This window comes from Diorhabda carinulata, chromosome 2 (assembly GCF_026250575.1).
Source record: "Diorhabda carinulata isolate Delta chromosome 2, icDioCari1.1, whole genome shotgun sequence".
In the NCBI taxonomy this organism is placed as follows: Eukaryota; Metazoa; Arthropoda; class Insecta; order Coleoptera; family Chrysomelidae; genus Diorhabda; species Diorhabda carinulata.
In genome coordinates, this window is record NC_079461.1 from 20,610,643 (window position 1) to 20,627,851 (window position 17,209).

Here is a 17,209-nt window from a genome sequence, read left to right on the forward strand (position 1 = left end):
TGATTACTTGAAATTCTCACGAATTAGAAACAACTGTTAAGAAATAAATGAAATTTCGAGTATCATTTTCCAAATAACTCGAAAAAAGAAAATGTGGAATTGAAAGTTTAGCTTAGGCATAGCGTCTTGTTCATTGGGAGGTATCTCGAATGATTGAAACAAATTTCAATTTACAACATTATCAAATAATCAGTGTATAATTTTTTGACCCGATATATATTCACTGAAATCTCCACTTCCATCATTAAATTAGAATTCAACTCAACTCTAAATAAAATGCTCAAACTAAATGAAAACAACATTTTGATACATTAATTCAATTTTTCAAATTTCTAGTTAAAGTTTCCTACGAAATTAGTAAAACAAATGCTCGAGGATGGTCCTAGAAGTACCTGAGCTGACCTAGAGATGGCGGTAGTTGCTTGGAAAATATCCCAATATTAGAAAGTACACAATCTATATCACATTGCATAGTATTTGTTTGGCAACCATCAAAAGTGAATTTATAAACATGGAAAAAATCAGACATAGTAGTCATTCCAATCCGTTATTGCAATGGCCAAACTTGAATGAAATTCTACCTTATTCGCCTAGATTCCTTGCTGGGCTTTTGGTATCGATTCATACTGTAGATGAAATCTGGATCCACCATTAGACTCCTGATATAAAAACACGTTCAAGACAATGTATTTCAAAGAGAGAACCTTCTCTGAAAAAGACAAAATCGATTTGAAACGCTGAAAAAGTAATTGACGAATGGCGCTTCGAATTGGTCGACAACCTGCCCAGATCTGACCCCCAGCGACTTTTTTCTGTTTCATAACCTCAAAGTTTAACTTACAAGAGAGATATTTCTATCCAACAAGAAGACTAAGTCAAAAAATAAAAATGATTATGGAATATGTCGTTGACATTTTTGAAAATTGAAACATTGTTAAAAAAGTATATTAAAGAACTTGTAAAGACGTGAAGTTGTTCAGCATAAAAGTCGAAAAAATTAATGGAAATTTCATAAAAACATTACAAAATACCTAAATTTTTTTACCTTGAGTTCCCACTGATCTATAATATAAGGGTTGAAATATTTTCTAATCCTTTATTTTACCAATCCATCAAGCTTTAAGCTCTATAAAATATCGATGTATGAGTTCTCTTTTCTTCTCATTTTTCTCCTTATAAGTCTCCATTTAATTGGAAAAGGAACAAAAACCTTAGTGGGATTAACTCAAAGTAATGATGGATGGATCTGTGAGTACGTATCAAACATAATAGTCCTTATAAATATAATTCACAATCTCAGACGTCTCATAGCCGTAGCTACCCAGGCTTTAGTATCCGCTTTTTATAATTAGATTCTTCTCTTTGAGAAAACTCGCTTTTGAAGAATTCAGGAACATACCATTAGCAATGTAGTCGAGGGAATGCTTTTTGTTGTTAACTTATTGATTTAGGTTGCTGCTCATGTTTTAAGATTAACAAATATAAAGAAATATAGTTGATTTTTTCAATTCCGCTTGAGGTACTACCAAAACATGTATTTTCAACGCATCTACCTCAACTGAAAGTCAATTTCCATAAAGTAAGGTGACAATAATTAAGTTAAGACAAATAGTTTACTAGCAAATCCAAAATCATTCTCAAATGGAACAAAATTCATGGAAAGGAAGTTCAATAGAAACTAAAGGACAATATAGTGATAAAGAGGAAATCAAAAAGATAACACAGATTCAGTAGCGACGTATATTAACCCTGGAGCATGCCATAGTAGGAATAGGGAAGCACCAAGCTCAATATGAGAAATATATGACGCAGACTTCTGGAGACTAGAGCACTTCTATGAACTCAGGATTGATATAATTTTGTGTATAAGTGTCCGAAGAGTAATTCATTTCGTTATGGAAGTATCCAAATGATCATCAGAGAGCGATTGAGATTGAGAAAAAATACTTCAAACAAAAAGGAGAAGCTTTTTTATATAAAATTTCGAGACATTACATCTTCTAATCAAACCGTAGAGGTATGGATCAACTCAACCTAGTACAGCGTTGTTGGAATGAAAATAAACACTTGATCATCCACCTTGTAGTCCAGATTTATCACCAGGTGCTTTCGTAGTGGCAAACATAATGTTTGATGGTAAAAACTTCGCCCTTCTATGAGGTAACAGCTTTTCTTACTATTCTGATCCACTCCTCTTTATCCTCCACGATTTATCTTCAGTTCCTGACCCCACCGATGCAATATCCTGCATAACTTGTTGTTTCCAGTGTGTTTAAGGTCTACCTTTTGGCTGGCATCCACTACCTTCCGTATTCATTGTCAAAGAAGCACTTGGTGTTAAGGGATTTAGGATTTGACACCAACTATCAAGTGGAAACACAAGATTTTTACATATACATCAATATGTCGGACGGCTGTCTGTCGTATATGTAATTGTATATTTAAAAGAACAAAACTTACTTCGCCGATTATATAATACCGAGATATCCGTTTCCGCATTTCTCCGATTTTCGTTATCTATCCAACCAAACACTATTTCATTATAAAGGAGAACGTCGGCAATTAGCTTACATAAAAGGTAGTGTGATTCCCCCAATATTACGTGTCTGGCCTCGCTACACGCACGAACGAAAGTTTCGTCCCCTCAGGCACGATAGTTCTCAATCGGTTCCTAGGGGACTACAACCCTTAATCACGAATGTCGAATATTATGGAATCAGATATATAATGGTTTACCACGCTATATTATAGTATAAGAGATTATTGGCTTGAACTTTTTGACGAATTTGGACTATCCTTAACCAACCGAAGTGGCAGTCACTAAAATCCAGCAGCTCGACTCACGGCCAGCTCCAGATTTTGTCCCCCTGAGGGACGCTAAGCACTGAGCCGTCTCGGCAGCCATATTGTAAAAACATATTACGATGAGTAGCTTATGGTATGTCTTCTAAAATGAGTGGCAATTCGTTTCTTGGTCTAACTATTTGTCCGCCTAGAATACCGCGCCGCACATTTACATACCAACGACTCTGATGTTGGATTTTCTGCATCAAACAGAATTCGTTTCGGCACAGTAGTGTATATTATGGTAATTAGTAAGAAATTCCCTTCAAAGTAAACTCCTGATGAACTTGAACCTTAACTCTTTATCTGAATTTGTCAATTTTTTAATTTTTTTCACTGTATGTAGATAAAAATACTTCGTACTTAAGATCGAACGTATCCCCTCAACACAGATTAATAGATGTATATAGATGTAAGGGTCATTTATCAAAAAGAGACAATGGACTCCAGGATGGAGACTCTCGGTGAATAATGAACTCCTTAGAATCCTAAAACATTCGGAATCTTCAGCGTCGCCAGATTTTCTTTCGGGAAAAATGATGTAAAATGAAAGTTTATATATGATGAAAAATTGCAAGGGTCTATTTCCTTTTTGAGTCGATGACAGTCATTCTAAAGTTGAAGAATGAGGCTCGTTACAACATCTCGGTTGAAAAAATTCACAACATACGAATTTTTAAAATAAAAGAAAGTTGAATTATTAATTTTAAGTGAATTATTTAATAACTAAAACAAATAGTTTGAGGTTAAGGGTCACTACGAGCTTTGGTGCCAATTAGTAAGTAAACGTAATTAAGTATCATTTTATGTTTTCAAATTAGTACTTAAATTGATAATATCTGAGTCAGGACTGAGTAGAAAGGGCCAAATTGGTGTATGAGGTCCGGATATTTTATTCCTCGACGTAAATCAGGACCAAAAACAAATATTTAACCATTCGTGTAATCAAAACAGGTGATCCCCAATGTAGCGTTTTGGGTCCACTACAATATCTTCTAAATACCATATTCACCTTCGATTTACTTATTTATCCACAGATTGTAATTAAATTTGGTAAATAAAAAAAAACCTTTCATTGTTTTTATCATCCAAGGCACAGTGGGTTGGAATTTAAGAACGAAAATATTATCAATTTTAAAATAAAAACTAATGGTATCGCAAAGCACTGAAAATAACATAATTTTATTATTAATTGCACTGTAATGAATAATTTGTCTACTACATACCAATTAACTTCTTTCAAGGCACCTATTTCAATATCTGGATGAAAAGACTACGGGCTTTAGAGGATTTTCTGGGCCAATATACAAACAGCTTGAAATTAGTCAAAAGGCCCCATATTACAAATATAAATTTCTTTAATTTTTTATTTCTTAGACCTTTTGATATGTTTATGTTTCTTAATCTTGATTTCAGGTCTGTTCTGTTTCAAAATAAATTTTTTTAAAATAATTTTTGAAAGATAGATAAAATTGACGTTTCGACTTTTCCCTTGAATCTTTATTTAGGTTTTTTTGATATTACAAGGTTCGTTAATGCAGTTCTATTTTTTTTTATCGTATTGATGATCTCTTAGTTTATTTTCTGTATACTGAGATGTCTGTCCTATGTAAACAGCGATTTTATTCTTATTTTCATATTCACTATGAAGTTGATCTATTATCAATATAAATAAGCAAATTCTAATAAAAACTTAGGAATAAAGTCAAATACTTTGAAAAAAGAATAATTTCCAAAAACCTTCTAAAGAAATTAATAGATTGTACAGTTATTTAGGTCTAGATTTATTGATTTAGAAAAAGGATTAATAAATACATTTCTAAAAAGACGTAGAAACAAAAAAAAAATTTTGAATAACAAACTTTTACGTGCTTTCATATATTTACCTTTCATTGTTTGTGTTCGACAAAGTCACTAAGTTAGATATTCTTGATATTTTTGTGAAAATAAATGGAAAAGAGTGATTGCCCTCTTGTCGTTCGTAAACACGCGATGTACTTTTTAAACAGAATAAAATATTACCACGGAAAACGTTTCGAAATATAATAATAAAACTTGAGTTCCAAATTTTGTGCACTGCTTGTAAAATTTACTAGCAGATTGACTAAAAAACTGCCCAAACACTCAGTATTAGCTGAAACTGAAACTTTTTCACACCACAAAGCAAAAAACAATTCAAAATAACTCTCTCGAAAAACTAAGAAAAGCCAACGAGAAAATCGATTGCTTCTCTCACGTCCACCATTTTGATGTAGATCAGCTGTTTTTTTAGATTGTCAATTGATTATTCCAGAACATAACCTCAAAGTATCCTTGTAGTGATATTTATAAAGTATTATACAAAGTGACAGAAAAAACCGAAACGGGGTCGCGATTTCTACATGATTTCGAGTCCCGATTCGGAAAATATCAACGTAAATTTTAGGTTAGGTTTTATTAGAACATAAAAGACAAATAAAACCCAGTATATTCAGTTGTTTTATGTTATAGAATATAACTATTAACCATCTATAAAGGTAATTATCTACCACAGAGATCCCTATTGAATTATCTTTCCCATTTCAGGCCCATTTAACACCCTAGCACTGTTGTTGATTTTTCCACTGATTCAAGTTCAGAATTTCTCTCTTTTTAATTATAAAATCTTAATAGTTAAGATCAAGTGACTTATCGAATAAAAATTTTTCGGCAGAGGATGCAAATCTCTGATCTCCGTGCTGGGCACTTCGACAACCTTACCAACTACACCGTTACGGCTCAATATAAGTTTCGACGAGATGAGACATCAGCGCCCGACGCTTTTTTTACAATAATAGAATATTTTTAACTTTTTAGTTTGATGAACTAATTGTATATAATAATTTGGCAAAAATATAAACTTTTTAAGAAAATAAACGCCTTTTTTGTCATCTTTTTTTCGAATTCTACAACTGATCAATTCGCATTTATATTATCTTTGTGTCGACATATAAAAAAAACTTCTACTCACTTGCAAGGATCCCATACAACAATTCCCAATCCAGGACAGTCAATTTCGTTGATGATTTCACACTCTCTTTTGTCGCACACGCAAGCGGGAGCGGTCAGACCGCCACAAAAAGCGATGATAGCCACAAACGCCAAAGCAAATACACTATTCATCTTGTCCTAGGGCGATTGTCAGATGAAGTTTACATAATTTCGACTCGATGTTTTCGGTTTCACAACAATTTTGAAGTTAACACGATTGATATGTTTGAAATGTACACACAAACACTTGATCACAATCACATTAAATTACTACACATTAAATACGACACAAGTAAAGCTGAAAATAAAAAGCAATGAAAATTAGTAAACTATGTTTGTATGTTTTATTTTTAATATTGTTTAATACTATCAGTTTCTTTTGACAGGGATCTGTTTGTACAGAAACACGAGCAATGACATCTATCATTTCTTCAATCGATCAATCGAAAATATGTTTATTAATTACGTAGATAAAGAGGCTTAGAGCTGGAAGGTCCTCTATAGACAAAGTATTCTATTCAAAGCAATTGATAGAGAAGAAAGCAGAAAGAAATAGACCAGTGAACTTAAAAGGCTTATCATAACATACCAATATCAAAATGGAAAATACCAGCATCAATCATACTTTCACAAAGGCTGTCCAGAACGTATAATCGGAAATAAAGTATCGAATGTTCAATAAAGGTCTGACTTAAGGGTGCTGAATCCCCCAATACAAAATATATCTTTCTAAAGCTCTAATAATTTGTAAAAAGAACGTCAAAGGGTTGGGGATCCGAATCGATGAAACCTGGTTATACATTTTCTAAAATGCAGACGATCAGATTGTATGTGCAAACGACAGAAATGACGAAGAATATGGAAAATCCGCTGCAGATGAACAAATAAAAGACAATTCTCGTGTTTAGGAGGGGATACAACTAAAAAACAACGAAATTAAAGTGATATGGAATACTGAAATTGGAAAACAATGAAAATTGAGGTTCTACAATACAATGATTAGGAGCAACGGAAATCGTCGCCTTAAATAGAACAAATAAAACGTCAAAGTTAGATGGTAAGGTAGGGACACAGGAGAACAGGAAGAGAAGAAGACAAAAAATCTACGAAATCTGAATGATAAGATCTTCAGAACGTCAAAGTTAGATGGTGAGATATGGGCACAGGAGAACAGGAAGAGAAGAAGACAAAAAACCGACGAAATCTGAATGATAAGATCTTCAAAACGTCAAAGTTAGATGGTGAGATATGGGCACAGGAGAACAGAAAGAGAAGAAGACAAACAATCGACGAAATCTGAATTATAAGATCTTCAAAACGTCAAAGTTAGATGGTGAGGTATGGGCACAGGAGAACAGGAAGAGAAGAAGACAAAAAACCGACGAAATCTGAATTATAAGATCTTCAAAACGTCAAAATTAGATGGTGAGGTATGGGCACAGGAGAACAGGAAGAGAAGAAGACAAAAAACCGACGAAATCTGAATGATAAGATCTTCAAAACGTCAAAGTTAGATGGTGAGGTATGGACACAGGAGAACAGGAAGAGAAGAAGACAAAAAATCGACGAAATCTAAATGATAATACACCACCACTTCACCAACACTCACAATTACATTGTTTGACATGAGTTCTTCCATAACCAAGTTATCGTCTTCAGAGACTGAAAGTAGACTGTAAATTTCAGTCTCTGAAGATGTTAGCTTGGTTATCGAAATACTCATATCAGACAGTGTTATTGTGAGTGTTGGTGTAGTGGTAGAGTACACAGTGTGTTCAGTATGAACATCATCAACGGTTTCAGAAATCCCAACTTAGTTATATCTATTTGAGGGTGAATTTACTAAATCTAGAAGATGAAGATTGAATTTTTCAAAATTACCATACCCATTTATTGTTTTTTCTTTTTTATAATTAAATTTTCCATCAATTTACTAATGTTTTCAATATTTTCTTTGCTATTTTTATTATTAATACAACAAAACAAGAATTATGAAAATTTCTTTTCGAATTCGTTTTAGTAATGAATCTAATAAAGAAATATGAATGATATTCAAAATATTTACAAATATAAACATTGTTTTTTAAACAGAATATCCAAGTATTTCAATTTTGAAAATATAAATATGTTTTTCAAATAGTTCGTTATCAGTAATTAAGAAACAACAATTATAAATCGTGGAATCGAGTATTTACTTTCAATGAAAAATGCGTAGCTTCTAATAAATCCAGAGTTATATCAAGGGATAAGACCCCTAGAGGGTGAACTTCATATACAATTATTTGTCAAAGATTTTTCAACAATTAAGAGGTAATATCGGCAATTAACGACTATTTTGAGAAGCTTGGCGATTCTTATTATAAAAAGGATTAAATTTTATATTTATCAATGTATGTATAATCCGTTCCTGAGATATAGCTGACGATATTTATTAGTTGCCCACCCTGTACTAGAAATGATCTTAAAAAGGGGATGATTTAAAATAGCAGATGACGTAATATTTATAAATAGAACAAAAACTATTTGAAAAGGTAACAAAATAAATAAATAGGAGATAAAGGTCAAATTCGAAGCCAAAAAGTCAGTTCCAAATATACAGGTGAAACAAATAAAAGCTTGTTAAAAACTGATTCGAATTTTATTGGTTTAAATATAACTTTAATGTATTTTCCGTGTTTTTATTTAAGAAGATAAATACGGGTCTGGCTATTTCACTGGAGCCTCATATATTTTTAATTCTAAAATTCGCTCGAAAAGTATTGCGTCCATTTTTCTTCACTCATAATTAGATTCGTTATTCTTTTTTCCGAGGTTAATTTCGGACTTCGTTATAAATATTTTTTCGTCCTTTCCATGATTAATGTGACAAAAAAAAATTAATTTATGAGAAACGAAGTGGATGAAAGACTTTTCAAATAGAAAATTGAATAGAATTAATTTGGAAGCGAAACAATGATTTATTTTTAATTTGATAAAGCAGTAAACGAAGCCTGCAAAAGGATAAAGATATTAGAAAAATTTTATACTATTTAACGAATAAAAAAAAATGATAAACCTCTTCTTCTAATGCAATCTATTAATAGAAGTTTTCTATCATATTTTCCATTATTTCTCCATTATTTGCTATGTGCAGTAACCACTGTATACAGACTGTATATCCATTGATATGTCGCAGCATTTTTTTTCTTTCCATCCATTTCAAAGAGTTCTCATTGTTTGTTAACAGTTGTTGATTGAACAGTTTCTATAAGTGGAAACTGCTCCGATTAAAGGAAGACAGAATGCCAACGATTTTTCAATCCTCCGAGACTCAAGCTAGATTCTGCGCACTCTCAAGCATGAGCAGTATAGATAAAGTGTCTCGATCGAAAGTTAGGTTAGGTTAGGTACTTCAATTTATTAATTTCATCCTTCTTCAATGTCCAGCCATAGATTAAGATCAAAAATAATTTTCGAAGTTTCATAAATACCTGTTATGCCTTTTCAATTGAGAAAATAAATTAAAACATTGTATCGACTTGGAAACTAAACTTTTGGACAGAATTAATACACTACTTCATGAAAACTAAATATTAATCGAAATTGAATATGAAATGAAAATAATTTACACTGAAATTATAATGAAAACCAGAGCATCAGTCGTCATTAGCATTAATTTTGTGGTATTGCGTCTTTAATCATTATAAGAATTAAAAGAAATCATGAATCCACTGAAAATCTCGTAGGCCACATAGATAAACCTACTAGTATGGAATCCATATGATTTTAAGATCGCTCTAACCTTCAAAAGACACGTATATAAATTTGACACCTGTCAGTTTAAGAATTTTGAGGGAAATTTGAAAAAATGGTTAAACAAGAACTTTGTGAGTGAATAAAACATTGCAGACAAAAAAATACCATTGAAGACAAAACTTGGTCTAATAAACATTATTTGAACTATGCCAATGAAAATCAACCGTTTACCAAGTTTAAATGAGTTAAAATTAGCACCGAGGAAGATGCACGTTATCACTGACAAAAACATCAATAAAGTTAACAAAATAATATCGAATAACTGAATTGTGAAGCTGATTTAGATAGCTGAGACCCTAAAAATATCAAAGGATCGTGCTGGATATATCGGGAGTGAATATTTGGGCATGCGAAAGCTCTGTTCAAAGTAGCTTCCGAACGAGCGAACAAATTGACGATTCTGAGCAGTGCTTGAAAGTATTGGCTCTATAATGTCACACAGTAATTCAATCAACAGAGCTCTGCACGTGATTAATCGACTCCAAAACGTATTTTGGGAAGTAAATCCAACGTATTCTTCAGATAAGGCCACCAGTGATTTTTTCCTGTTAACATACCTCAAAATAATGATCGATGGACATAAATTTCACTCGATGAAGATCAAAGAAATTGAGCCTATTTTAAGATTAAAAATGTTTTCTGTGCTGATCTACGAAATTTCTTCTTCTTCTTCCTGCTGTGTATAAGCATCATGGCCTGTTTCTCTTCACGTCATTGCCTTGCTCAGTCACCTGGGAGGTTGTCACTCCATCTTTTCCTAGGTCTTCCAATGCTTCTTTGTCCTGCTGGTGATTTGTCCCTTGATATTTTCACAATTCGTTCTTCTGTCATGCGGTCAATGTGCTCATTGTTTGAACTAAAACAACACGGTTCAAGAAAACTCACAACACTCTTCAATTATGGCCGTTAAGAATTAAATATGATTGACATCAGAGAGTTTTGAACTCGTTCTACATAATATATTCCATAGTATCCAAATCTGAGCTGTTGGGTGGCTTCTATAATAAACATTAACAGGATTTACGTATCTACTTATGAAAAAACATCTTGTATGAATGAAAAATTATAACCAAATGTGCATTAATGTAGTCTGTACGTGTATCAAAGTAAATTCCTCTCCAAAAGGCACTTTAGACGAATTAATAGAGGTGACAGATCTTTTCTTTCAACTATAGGAGACGCACTCACGTTCTAAGGCTAAGGGTAAGATCGTTTAAAAGTGTCCTTGTTAGATAGACTTTGGTTTGGTAACAAATATCAAGGTTTGTGGCATATTTATGGTGCAAGAGATTATGGTATGGTAAATAAAGGTTTTTCCCCTGTCTCCTGTCACTTAATCCTGCTTCAAGTCTTCTTTTAACAATTCAATGATCAGTAAATCTATTTTTCAACAGATCGCTGATGATTTATCTAGCTATGTCTTTAAAATAATCAATAATTTGATTGGTACAACGTTTTATATCTTGTCTTAGATTTTATGATCTTGTTTCATTAAATCTTATCACCATATGTAGCCCAACCTTCATTAGAGACAATTGATGCTTCATTCAATGACACATGTCTTTGGTGACTCATTTTTTTTACTTTGGTAAACGCACAATTCACTTCCAATTGATAAGATCGCAAATCAAAACTTTATTTTTACATACATACTACTTTTTGTACACATTTTATTATTAATTATTAAGAAAAAAAAATTGTTTAATTTGCATTCGATTATGTGTTATAATGTCCTCATTCCACGATTATTTTTTTGTAATCAAAATTTTATTGGAAAACTTTTGTTGTACAAATTTATTTCCAAACATTTCTGAAGTATATTTAAGTTTGACAACATAGCATAAAGTTAAATTTATTACTAGGTATTCGTTTTATATAAACTTATGAAGTATTTTTTTCAAATAATTTCCTCAAAAAGAAAAAAGATATTTGTCATGCGTCAAATATATACTACGAACTGTATCAATTTAAGAAATTTTTTAGAGACACATTATATACCTTAAATGTAAATAATATCTTAATGGATCTCACCTAATATCTATTTCATCCTCTAAATACCCCCCAAACATTAATTATTTTAAAAATACATCTTAAACATTCATGTACACTCCGAGTTGCCGATTTTTGATAGTTTTTCACGTGTTTTCGACCGGAGATTTTCACAGTAAAGCGCTTGCCGAGAAAAACGTTGCTCTACTGGACTTTCTTGTTCTAATATTGAGTGTGGTTCAAGCTCTATAGGAGAATGGGTAAAAGCGCGTGCGTACGTGATGGCTGATGATGAGTTTAACCCACTGGATCATGGTTTATTACATTTTTCAACATCTATAACATACAAAGTGATAATACACTGTATTGTCTTGGAAAATACTATTTTGTACATAATACCAGGACTTCAATTGATTGAAATCTTGAAGCTTTGAACGTTCTTAAAAAATTGATAAAGTTCATCACATAAAAATAAAATTACCGTTGCAAATAACACAAAAAGTTACCTCAATGTATACAAATCGTAACTGGAACAGTTTTAAACTTGTTCTGACATGTTTAAACAAGAAGGAATATGAAATCTTCTAGCTGAGTAACGAAGATTTACTACTAACTGACTTTTAGCTTTTCTCTTGTATCAAGATATCTTTCGATGAGGATGAGGTTAATTCCATCTTAAGATTTGCGCACTTGCAGTAAAAATAACAACCACCATCTGAAGTCATCCACTATTAGAACAGCATTACCCCGAAAATAGAGCGGAAGAGGGTTGATTAACCTTGTCTACCTACACTCTCGAAAAGTTTTTCACGAGAAATCAGAAACCTACATTGACATAGTATTGACACCAAGAAACTAACGGAACCTTCTTTCAAGAGACCGAAGGTATTATAATAGCTATCCAACATCAAATTATAAACACTGATAACCACAAGAAGATTGTGATTAACAAACTATAACTTCTGCTTGTGGTGTTTTAGCTAACACTGACTATCTATTTACCACCAATTAGATGATTACAAATTCCGATGATAGTTTGAAGCTCCAGGAAGCTCTTCTTGGCTATGTGATTTCTTACGACATCTATTTCATGTTAAAGAGATATCGTAATTTGTGAAAGCCGTTGTAAATGTATCCCATTTACAAATAGCAATGGCGAAAAAGCAAATATCTGTTTCTGTTTCTTTCGTAGGACAGGATTAGAGAAAAGGTTTAAGCTTGAGATCCACGTGGAGTTACATCAAAATATAACACTACAAAACGTTTACAGGAAGCGGTTCAATAGTTATTGATCATCCACCCTATCCATCTGACTTAACTATATGCAATTTCTAGTTATTCGATAATGTAAATAAATATTCACGTAGTTCGAAGTTTCACAACAATTAATCAAGCTTTTTAGAGCAATCTAATAAAATATGATTTTCTTTAAGCTCTTAAGTTGTGGAGGCTTTGGTTTATTAAGGTGTTGATAGCTTTGGAAATAAAGAAAACCTTGTAGTTTATTTGTACCTTAAAATTAATCCAGAGGTTTGTATATCTATTGATTCAGGTTTTATTAAAAAAAATCTTTGCCAAAAACTGTGAGTTTTACAAAGGGCATTTGTGAGTTACTTTATTTGGAGATAATGAAGTTATCACGGAAACTCACTTCCGAGAAAAATAATTTACGTTGCGAAGGGCGAAACACAGTTAAATAAGATAAATATTTTTCGCGTTGCCTCTAATATTTCTTTAAAAGAAAGAAAACATTTTTAACGTTGTGCCCGTCGTAACACAAACCGTTTGAGAAAAATGAAACTTACATTGTTTTCACGAAACTTGCACAATCATTTTCAACAGATAAAACTTTGGGAATTGCTTCGATAAAACTTATGATTTTATAAATGGTAATAAAAATGGGCAACATGCAATCATTTCTATTTTATTTCGAAATAATTCTACTTAGAATAGATCAGAAAGATATTAAAAAAATTGAAACCTTGTAAATTGTCAGAAAAAATATGATGTTTAATTGACAATTTAAAATTTCCCGCGAATATGGTTCCGATGACGTAATTCCTGTATGTCATTAATTATAATTCACTTTTCACTTTCACTTTATTGTCGTAAGATCCTTTTTTTGTTGTAATAACTGCTATGTTTGGAAATCGTTGAATAAAACAGAAAGTTTATCAACTTTTTATTTATGTATATCGTAGTAATTTAATTAAAAAAATCACCCTTTCAATACCATAACCTCAAATAAGTTGTCGTAACAAGATTGGCGTCATTAAACGCTGATTCAGGTTTTGAAATAAGTTTTGTTTAAACTCATTTTTAATTTATAACTTGTAATCATGAAATTTCCAGGTTAAAAAGTCCACAAGCTGATATTTTCGAAAATTTTGTTTATTTTGTTAATTTTTTGCGAATTTAAGATAAAGATGAAACACAAGCTAAAATGACAAAATTTTTTGACAAATAAAAAATTCAAAAACCATAAACTCCCCAATTTAACGTCGAAAACTGTACTCAAATTTTTTTTTCGAAATACTCCGTATCTTCTTTTCGGAAAATACACACAAAAACTATCATAACATGAAGCACTTAACCTTACCTCATCTAACCTAACCTAACTTTTTTTGGGGGAGGGAATTTTTGCAATGAAAATTGTCTCTAGTTGTGAATTCACCCAGTGCTGTTATATCCCCTTCTGGTTATACCTAACGGATCACTCCGCCTCTATGAGTTCATCTCTAGAGCGCCTACTACCTAACCTAAACAACCTCTTTGTACTCATGGGCGTGAGGGCGATGGTTAACTCGCCGCTTCTTGACTTTCTTCTCTTCTTTTGTTTTATCAACGTAATTTAAAGTAACTTTACATAACCTAACATAACTTTTCCTTGGGTGGGAGGAAATATTCACGAAGGAAATTTGTCCCTAGTTGCTATTGCGTCTCCTTTAGATTCTTATCTTTTCTAAACCTAACCTAACCTAACTTTACCTTTCTTTCTTTGTAACTCTGCGTATATTACACAATTATTTAATTAGAGTATTTTGAGACACTCTGTATGTAAACAAAGTTTAGTAATTAATTACAACGGTTTCTGTAAAGCGAATTCGAGACTTCAAATAAACAATTAGGTACATTTATAACTTACAAGGTGTGTACCGAGCATTAAATTCGTAAGTTCGCTTCATTAAATAAAGCTTAATGACGAATGAAACCTTAAAGTCGAGTTTAAACTTAAAGTTTCTATATAATCTAAGTGAGAATCTGCTATATTTAATTCAATATTCCATTTCCGTATTTATATTACTAAATAATTCTTCCTAAAGTTACAACACCGTCACGATATTTTTCTTCTAACCCTTTTCTCCCAGGTAAAACAAAAACAAAAGTTTGTTGGCTGTCTAGAAACTTCACCATTAAAACGTAACAGTAAAATACCACTAATTTAATTAAAATGTTATAAAAATGAACATTATAATTGTTAAAGACAACTCAACGTTCGTTTTTAAGGAATAATAAAATACAAATAAAGCCTCAATCATTTTATTTACAAAAACTAGAATATCTCTAGAATATCTAAATGTTATAGAATTATATTGTTATTAATACCAAAATCTTTTTATTAAATGAACAATCTACGTAAAACATATTAATAATTTGTTAAGTATTTCAGTAATGAATAATAAAAAAATAATAATTTACTCTTTATGAAAATTTTATGTGGAAATCCTAACCTACAATAATAAAATGAGGCATAATTGTTTTCCTGACTACTTCATATGTACAAGCTATCCCGTTAATTAACCAAAGAATAATAAATTTTTCGTAAGTTAATTTTTCATGTTCACAAGCTTTTCATTGAAAATGCTAAACACGTTATTGTATAATTGTAATTTATGTAATTTTAACAGCATTTAAACTATGCAAAACATGCTTCTGCGACAAACCGCAAATCCCTGATACTGAAATAGGAACAATTTTATATATGCGAAGCATGGCAGGAATATTGTAAACTTATGTCTCGAAGAGTTTTTACTAGTACGTTTATAGGGAAATGTTATAACTTTCTAAATATATTTAGAAAATAATACAATAGTAATTTTAATACAAAAAAATGTAATACTTGATGCTAATATAAATAATGCTTGTTATTCAGTAGCAGAAAAATAGGCATCACTAATAAATATCTCACTTAGAATCACCAAAAGAAAGACCTCAATTTTCAAAAGTTATTGACTATGAACGATATCTATTTGAAAAAAACTGTACTTATCTTTAATTTTAGTTTGTTTCTTTGCAATCTACACTATAATATCGTATAAATAATGTTTTTAGTGACATCTATAGAATAATACTAGAACTTCCCGTGGTTGTTAAATAGAATAACGTTTCAAGCTTGTAAATAATAGCAATAGATGTCTGTGAATACAATGAGCGTAATCATTTATTTATTAATAAAAAACTTAGATACTATTAAATTTAATAATGTTTCTAGCATCATTAGAGAGAAATTTGCTACAATTGCTAAACAAATCAATAGATACCTTATCAACTTATTATCTAGTTTTTAGAAATAAATTATACTGACAGATAATAATTGGGTTATCCAAGTGTCAATTGGAAATAACAATTAGGCAATCTAAGAAAACAGGTGATCTATGTCAAACTGGCGGCTGTGGGGTAAACAATTGATTTTCTCGTATGTTCCATGTAAGCTTTTCTTTGTTTTTCCGGTAATAAAAAAAGTTTTGTATTGTTTTTTTTTTTATGGTGTTAAGAGGACTTCGTAGATACATTTTACATTTATTTCGGTGAAAGTTATACTGCTGGAACTGAGTATTTTTGCAGTTTTTTAGCTTTCAAGCAATTCACAAAATTTCGTATACTTATAAATGTTTTGTACTTAAATTACGGGTTTTTTGAACATAAGTTTCAACTGTTTTTTAGACATAAGTTTTAACTGTTTCGTTCAAATTTATCAAACATGAGTAATACTTTTTTTAAATTGCAAAGTGATAACCCAGTGGCAGCTAGAAAATACAGAGACGAATTTATAGCTTTAGGTGGAGTCAACTCCTTTTCATTAGATAAAAAGAGCATCAGTCAGAATCCTACTCATTTTCCACAAGTTTCCAATATACTTTTAGCCTACACTAAACAAAACACTGCATAGTGAAAAAAAGACTAGAAAGCCACGTTTCCGGAAGGAAATTTCGAACTTCTTTTAGTAAAATCTCTTCAATAAGCAATTTTGCAATAAAACTGGAAACAATAAGGTCTAAAATCGAACAAATTAGTTCACATTCACAAATCACACAAAAACTTGCAGCAAAAATATTTATTTACCCCACGGCGGATATTTAGACAATTTATTAGATTGCTCAATAGATGTCTGTGCGTAATCTTTCATTTATCAATAAACATCTTAGATAATATTATTTTCAATAACTTTCATAGCATCTTTGGAGTATATATGAAATTTGCTACATTTGTTGAATACAATAAAGAGATACCTTATCAAACTACTTTATAGTTTATAGAAATTATACAGTAGATGTCACAGTTTGATGCTGAC

The 17,209-nt window shown here is 31.4% G+C and overlaps 1 protein-coding gene across 1 annotated transcript in view; it reads right to left on the reverse strand.

Annotated features, from left to right (window-relative positions):
• LOC130903611 (insulin-like growth factor-binding protein 7) overlaps positions 1-11,836 on the reverse strand; it is a 37,180-nt gene extending 25,344 nt beyond the window's left edge. The window contains exons 1-2 of the mRNA XM_057815825.1: positions 11,680-11,836; positions 5,834-6,151 (exon numbers count right to left, since the gene is read on the reverse strand). Coding sequence (XP_057671808.1) covers positions 5,834-5,985 — 152 coding nt within the window. The 5' untranslated portion in view covers positions 5,986-6,151; positions 11,680-11,836. The remainder of the gene's footprint in view (positions 1-5,833; positions 6,152-11,679) is intronic.
• Between the last annotated feature and the right edge of the window lie 5,373 nt (positions 11,837-17,209).